General features: G+C 40.8%; 1 protein-coding gene across 2 annotated transcripts in view; it reads left to right on the forward strand.

Moving 5' to 3' along the window:
* The window catches only part of dtx1 (deltex 1, E3 ubiquitin ligase), a 56,614-nt gene that overhangs the window by 28,786 nt on the left and 19,610 nt on the right, over positions 1-8,218 (forward strand). For both annotated transcript variants that reach the window (XM_014007186.1, XM_014007187.1), the window contains exon 3: positions 6,919-7,666. In XM_014007186.1, the coding sequence (XP_013862640.1) occupies positions 6,919-7,666 (748 nt within the window). The remainder of the gene's footprint in view (positions 1-6,918; positions 7,667-8,218) is intronic.

Consider the following 8,218-nt stretch of genomic DNA (forward strand, 5'->3'; position numbering starts at 1 on the left):
CTCTCTCTCTCTCTCTCTCTCTCTCTCTCTCTCTCTCTCTCTCTCCCTCTCTCTGCAGAGATGCATGACAACAGAATTCTGCCTCAGTGTTTCTGTGACAACTGTGTTCAGATGTAGTGCGTTTTGCCGCAGCTCCCCTGGTTTCGCCTGTAGTAACAGATCAAGGCACTGACGGCCTCTGTAGCCTCGTTCCACGCTTGTTTCCTGGGTGATCACCACCTTACAAGCGACTCAACCGGTGCAGTTGAGTTCTACACCGGAGAGAAACCTCTTCAGTGGCTCAGCGAGCTTTGATGTGATGGATTTAAATACCCCCCCCCCTTTTTTTTAGAGACGCTATCCGATTATCCATTTATTAACAGAAGGTTGTAGGATGAGACACTAATGGTCTTTGTTTCCTATAGAAAAAGCTTCATTAGAGCTCTGCTTTGAGCTTAAATTACACCCCTAGGCCACGCTTTTCTGTTTTCTTTCAGGATGGGCGGTAATTGTACATTTCTGATAAAAGTTAAATTAGCTACAAAGTATCCTTTTGCCAGTCTATTTACTTCCCCAGCAGTGTAGCTCTAAGGGCAGTCAAGGATGTTGCAATTTAATGATGCCCATCTTTCCTCTTCGAAGAGTGATTCACAGAGAGGTCCCGACTCACTTGCAGACAAAAACAAAGCTATTAAGGATGTGAAATGGCATGACTTTTTTTTTTACCCCTACTAAGATGTAAGAGGGCAACTGAGCCCACCCTGAACCCTCCTGGTTCAGTGGGGTTAGAGTCCCACAGCGAGGCTGGATTGGAGCAATACATCACACAGCTATCGCTCACCCAGAGGAGACCACGCTCATGTTGGGGAAAGGACAGCTGGAGGACATCATGGGAGGGAGATAAGTGATGAGGAGGGATGGCAGGAAAGATGGCCGCACGAAAAAGCACAGAAGGTCAGACAGGAAGTGGCCACTTTCGCTCGGCTTCCTGTTAGGAAGAGCAAGAGGGGTCACCCGGCTCGGTGTGGACTTTTTTTGGCAGAGGCTTGTGTTGTGTTTATGCAGTAGATAATTGCAGTGGGAGACAGAAGTTTCAGGCTGAACTCTGAGGAAAGTTTTGTTACATCTAACCCTGGGTCCATGTTGGAGCAGTTTGCACAGTTCCCATAGATCAGGTGTCAAACTCATTTTCACCAAAGGCCACATGAGCGTTATGGTGGACTGCAAAGGGCCAGCGGTAATAAATTTTGACGTTTTGTGTTTAACTTCAACTAAACACTAAACGTCACATTCCTTGTCTCATTGCTATGGCTGAGAACTGCTAACCAACAGTAACTGAGCTCTACATGGTATTTTCTGCATAGAACCATATTTTTAACATATCCCCTTCTAAACATTGAAAAATATGATGTGAACGACTTACTAAATGTGGAATAAATAATGCTGAAATACTATTAGAAGTAAAAGTATTAGATTTTCACTTGCTGTTGTTAAGTTGTAGTAAGTTATCTGCCATCTTGAATTTTGAAATTCTCCCACTTTCTAACAGGGAATTCCCACTGGAGCTGCTTTCGAGTTTAGATTTACAACTTGTAAGTGGGAAATTCCCAGATCCCAGTACAACTGGGCCACAGCAAAAGTAACTCACAAAAATGCAGCAAAATGGACATTTTGAATTGCGGATTTTACCTGCTCCTGGCTACTTTTCAACCCTGTGCACCTCCACCTGTCATTTTGCAGGTAAAACAATTGACATGCATTATGGGAGATGTTTTTGATCAAAACTGCCATACACTTTAAAGACATTAATATACCTCTGAAGCTCTCGCTGGCCACATGAAATCCAGGCCTTGAATTTGACACGTGCTTTAGAAGAATTTAATCATGAGGGTTAATAAGCGATGCTTCCTCAGGTCTTGACCCTTTACTTTTGCATTTGTGGCACTTGTTTACATTATGAATAGTGCTTTTAATATAATGCTGTAATATGAGAGTTACACGTTTTGAAGCGATGCATTCACAGTTTTAATTTTTCACCGACACAGCACAAATTTACGAGCAACACCAAACACCTAATGTAACACGGAGTTAAAAACTACTGTGCACTACTAACTCATTTAATTTGAGTTCTGGGTCAAGCACGTGGACCGCTTTGTATTAATAGATGTTCCTGCTTTGTCCTTCGACTTCGAGGTGAGACAACTGTCCTACTGAAACAGGGACAACTTTCCACATACAAGAGAAGCAGAATAAACTCCTATAGTTAGAGACCACACCAAATTATTGCTCAATATTTGTGAATTTGACTACATTATATTGTTTTTTGTTATCTGTGGTGAACATTTTGAATTGAGCTCACTCCACATGTTAATCAGTAGCAGCTCTTGAAGATAAATATTAGTAGGATGGGTACTTGTTTCCTGACTCACTAATCACATAACTTGTTTTAATTAATTTTGAAAATAATATAAAACTGATGTATGTATATATTCACCCTTTTGCTTTAAACTATTATGTTTAGCAGCCAAATAATGAGTGGGTGATCATAGATACAGAAAATAAATGTGGAGATAATTTCCTTTTTTATTTCTCCCTTCTGTTTTTTTGTTTTGTGTTTCGGTTCATGTCTGATCTGTCTGCTCCATGCTGCTGTCTGAGAATTTATTTTCTGTGGTCTCACAATTGTTTTTTTTTTTTTTTTAGTTAGAAAATCTCCAATGTTGGCTGTATCAATGAGCTAAAACCAGCAGAATGTGTCTGTGGGGCAGATTTATTTCTAACCCAATGAGACTGAGCTGCCTGCAGTTCTGATCTCAGTCAGCAGGGTGTAAATCTACTGACAAACACAGGCAGTGACCTTCCTTACATAAATAATAAAATAAATGCTGTTTAAATTTGTCCAAAAAGTTGATAAATGCACAATAAAGCAATGCACAGTAAGATTAATTAACGTCTGTTTATTGGTTCATGAGGTATTTTGCTAACAGGAGAAACATAATCGCTGATCTTTTGTCTTTGGAAGCATGTGATAATGTTAACAAAATTTCTGACATATTATTACAATAAACAATTTCATCAGAAATAAATCTACCATCCATAATTTGTTGAGAAGATGGTGGAATGAAACATCTTTGATAACGTCAATCAAAACAGGAAAGAAGCACAGTGTGAAGAAATAATTCGTCATATTCAGTCGGTATTTTTGCCAACCAAACTGCTGCTGTGCTGCCTGCTGAACGCAGCCTTTTCTTCTCTCACTTGTCATGATCATGTAAGTCTTTTGTGTAATTTGTATAATTAATATATTTACTGTCTTATTATGCACACCTGAAACAAAGAGTGAGCGACTGCCTCAAATGTTGCCACTCCTGACCAGTCAGAACAGAACTTAGGAGCAAGAGCAAACCCTGTCGATCAAAAGGCGACAAAAGGTGCAGCAACAATGGCCAATAAAAGAGCAGCACGTCTTTTAAACATTAAAGGCACAAGCACGTTCTAATAAACCATCAAAATGCAATTATTCATTTCTAAGCAAACATATTTAATCAATGCTCATTTGTTATGCTGATTAGTTCGCAGGTCAATTAGGTGATGTCAGCACCTTTAGGTGGATTTGTCATTATGGTAATCAAGCTGCTCTGACATAAAAACAACCTGATCACTACATTTTACCCACATATAATAAAAGCTAGCTTTCCTACTGGAAATTGATTTGAACACAGAGGGGGTGGCTGCGTTCAGTTTACGCACTTCTGTGCAATCAGCCTGAGCAATGCTATTAGGCTTTCAGAGAGAGATACTGTAAATATTTCTTTATGGAAACCGAGAGGGTAAATTGATGTTTGGGAATTAAACAGCTTCACGTGTTCAAATATTCATGAAGCCTGTGGAAAACCTGGCGTGGTGTTGATTGTTGCCAGAAACACAATTGCAGTCTGAAAGTGCTGAATGCAAGGCGTTTCTTAGAACCCGCAGAGGGGAACGCAGCCTTGCTCAGCGTGCAGAAAGTCACTTACTGTCAGGAGATACAGAAGAGGTTGTTTTTATTTTTTAATGTTCTGTGCTATTGTTAGTTTTTATTGGTTTCCATAAAGAACACAGAAAAAATTATTGTGGAAAATCCCCTTTTTTAGCCATTACAATTATTGTAAGTTTGGAGTCTCTAGGAGGCAGAAAAGTAAGTAAGTAAATAAAGTTTTATTTATAAAGTGCCTTTCACAGAAATGTATTCACAAGGTGCTGTACAATCATTAACAATGTAAAAATGGAGAAAAGATCAAATAAAACAGAATATTACGAAATTAAACATAAGCAACGTAATAAAATGTCAAATCAAGATTAAATTCTAAAGTTGTAACTCAGACACACGTTCAAGTTTAAAAAAAGGAAAAGTTTAATTTAGTCTCTCCCGTTGTTAGTTAGATATCTTTATATTCTGTTAGGGTCATATTTTTCAACTCGTTCCATTTTTCTGTTTTCTATTAGGTTTTCTTAACTTTTGTGTCAAATTACAATACTATGAATTTATATATTTAGTATTTCCTACTAAATGTGAGGAAAACGCACTAAAAGTAAAGAAAGTGCACTCGTGTTTTTATTTTTTATTTTTATGGGGTGGTTGTTGAATTTTTACATTCTGCACTCGATAGAGTATATGTTGTGGATGACTCACAACAACCACACGAATTTTTAGTTTAATGTCTGTAAAAATGGCATCGTTACAGACCAATCAGCTGTGGCAGGTGGACTTCAAAGGTTAATCAGTTATAGATGCACATCCAATGATTACTGTCTGAGAGTTTCATTAAAATCCTGTCCAGTGCCCCAATGAGATAGTTTGTTTACAGTCAGACAAATGGATACACACGTGCAAACACACATGGCCTATTACATTATTACCCATCTCTCACAGCAGCAGGTATTAAATAAAACTGAAAACTATTAGCTGTCACAGATGCAACCTGCAGAGAACATTGTGTATGGCTGGTAGAGTAAGGACAAAGGAGACGCGGCCCGTTGGTCACTGACTAGCCATGTATAAGTGTGTGCATGCATCTGTGTGTGTGCGTGTGTGTATGTGTGTGTGTGTGTGTGTATGTGTGGTGTGTGTTTCCTAGCAGCTCTAGAAAAAATTAGCCATCAAACCGGGTCTTTTTAACAGCAGTCTGCAGGAGACGATCAAGGTCAAACCTCCTGATTCTGCTGATGCAGTTTTATTCCCTGATGTTGGCACCAAGCTGCCAAACGAGCAAGGGGTACGCACTCCCCCATTCCTCCATTATCACCACGACTCTCCCTGGCACAGGAGTGTGCATTTACCCGTTAAATTAGCTGGGGGAAGGAGGAGTGGACGGGGGGCACTTTTTACTGGAGTGCCTGGATACCCTTGCTGACGTGCAGCGTGGAGATGGACAGGCTAAGGTGTCCTGATTTCCCACGTGACCACAGTAATTGTGTTTTAATGGAGGCGGGAGCTGAGTTCCCAGCCCAAAGAACCTCCTCCTTCCTCTTCCCATCTCCGTTCAGGAGCGAGTCTAGCCTTTGTGGGTATGATGTTTGTCTCTCTGAAAGGCAACGTTAGCACTTTCATATCAAGTGGAAGCGTTTGGAGGGTGAGAGATTTTAGTGGCTTGTTATCCCCTTCGGCGTGGGTTAAAACGTTACATCTCATTTCCATCAGCTGGTCGTGTTTGTCCCAACACTTGTTAGTTTACATCAAGCACCTGAACCTCCAGAGACACTTTGCCTCAAGCTGTTGTCCTGAGGAATTAGTCTGGTTTTTTTCTCATGTTATCATTTACATAGTAATTGTAATAGGCTAAACCTATTATCTTCACTGGTGAAGTTTTAGTGAGAAAACGTGCTTTTTGAATGACAAAACTGAACCATCTCATTTTCTATCTGTATGAGTTAGAATAAATCTGATGCATTTCACTGATTTTACACAGTTCACTTTACTCATTATACAATACTCATCCTATAAAAATGACAAGTGATGATAAATGAGTCTGTTGACATTGTCAGGGTCATTTCAGGAAGTATTTCTGAATCCTCAAAAGAACAAATCTCCATGAATTTATTATCGCTATGAAGTCATCACCAGATTGGCTGATGATAGATTACTTGTGTAATAAACATGGGCTGAAAGGCAAAGATTAAAAATAGGATTTTTATTCAACATAGTCAATCTGTCCTTTTTTATTTTTGTTTTTTCCATTAAAAATGAAAATCGTAAAAAGAAAACCATGTTGTCTTTTTTTCATGTTCTTAACCCTTGTTGTGAAAATAGTTAAAAATCCACAGTGTTTGATTTTTGATTCAGCTATCCAAATCCAAAATAAGATGTATGGTTGTTTAATATGTAGGGATATCAGAAATAATGGGTTTCCAAAGAGTAGGACTTTATAGTGGCTGGAAGACTGCTTACTAATGGAAACCTATCATCAGTATTTTGGCAGTGGCTGCACTCAGTATGCATTACTTGGGATATTCAAGCAATTTTGTTCATGGTACAATCGTCAGCTCTCAGTGAGAGTGCATCCATTCCCTCTAACTAAGACAAAATTATCCACGTAAGAAGTGAAAACGTAATGCTCCAGGAGGTCAGGCTATGATTTCCTGTTTTGCCAGAATGTCCCATATGAGGCACTAACAAAATATAGTTTGTCTTTGCTTTACCCATTAAAATCTAATATATAATTTTTTTTTTACTTGAGATTTTTCTAATTTAGTTTTAAAATAGAAGAACTAAAAAAATCACTTGAGTATTAATTTTGTTTTGTTTTGTTTTTTGTTACTGCTAAACAAAAGAACAATCTATACATGGATTATAGGCTTTCTGGTTCCTGCCTCTTTGGATTTAGGGAAAGACTAAATAGTTTCAACAGCCATCAAGACAATAAGTCATTTTATGTTTCTTATTTTCCTTTTTCGTTTTAGGCACCATGAGACCAGTGCAGAGGAACTTCTACGAGCCCTCGTCTGCCCCAGGGAAAGGTGTGGTGTGGGAGTGGGAGAACGACAACGGCTCCTGGACGCCGTACGACATGGAGATCTGCGTGACAATCCAGAACGCCTACGAGAAGCAGCACCCCTGGCTGGACCTGACCTCTCTGGGCTTCTGCTACCTCATCGACTTCAACAGCATGTCGCAGACCAACAGGCAGAGTCAGCGCAAGCGGCGCCTGCGGAGACGTATGGATCTGGCCTACCCGCTCATCATGGGCTCCATTCCCAAGTCACAGTCGTGGCCTGTGGGCGCCAGCTCGGGTCAGCCCTGCTCCTGCCAGCAGTGCATCCTGGTCAACAGCACGAGAGCCGCTTCCAACGCTATCCTGGCCTCTCAGCGGCGCAAGCTCTACGGAGTGGCCGCCGGCAACTCAGGGGTGACGGGCACCCTCACCACAGTGCGGCAGAGCAACACCTTCGCCGGGACCTCTCTGTGGTCTCCGACGTCCGCCTCCTCCGGCGCCAACAACAATAACATCAGCGTGGGAGGTGGGCAGTCTAAAGCCGAGCAGGCGCAGTCCCCGCTGTCTTCTGCCAACTTCCCCTGCTCTCCTGTGATGCCATCGCTTTCATCCTCCCATGGTCACCACGCTCTCACGATCAACGGGCAAAACAACCTGAACCGACCAGGCACCCAGCGTATCTCAATGGGAACCACCCGAGGAGCTATTCCACCTGGGTAATGATGTTTGCTAACATTTCTCCTGCTTTCTAAGGGTGTTGCCAGATTGAGCTGGTTTCCTCCCAATTGGGCTTCTTTTGAACACATTGAGCTGGAAAAAATAGCTTTGGGTGGGTTGTTAAAATTTGGGCTGCTTTTTACCACATTTGATGGGTTTTAGAAAGTATTCATAAGTAAATTAAATCAAAATATCAAGTGTCACCACAAAACAATATTGGTTAATATCACCTGTAAATGCACAAAATAGAGAGGAAACTGGGTTTCTGATGACCTACCTCCTCCTTCGGCAACACACTTCGAGGGCTATTAGTTGACTTATTATGCGTATGCTTGCAGTTACCCCGGACTCCTTCACCCACACCCATCTGTTTCTTTACAAGTTTTTATTCTAAAGATAAGTGTCTCTCTCACTGTCTTTTCAGGGCTACAAAAATGTAAATACTGATTCAATGCAGATGTTTGTGGTGCAATCTTTTAATATGTGTGTGTGTGTGTGTGTGTGTGTGTGTGTGTGTGTGTGTGTGTGTGTGTGTGTGTGTGTGTGTGTGT

Source organism: Austrofundulus limnaeus, unplaced genomic scaffold (genome assembly GCF_001266775.1).
Source record: "Austrofundulus limnaeus strain Quisiro unplaced genomic scaffold, Austrofundulus_limnaeus-1.0 Scaffold40, whole genome shotgun sequence".
Lineage (NCBI taxonomy): Eukaryota > Metazoa > Chordata > Actinopteri > Cyprinodontiformes > Rivulidae > Austrofundulus > Austrofundulus limnaeus.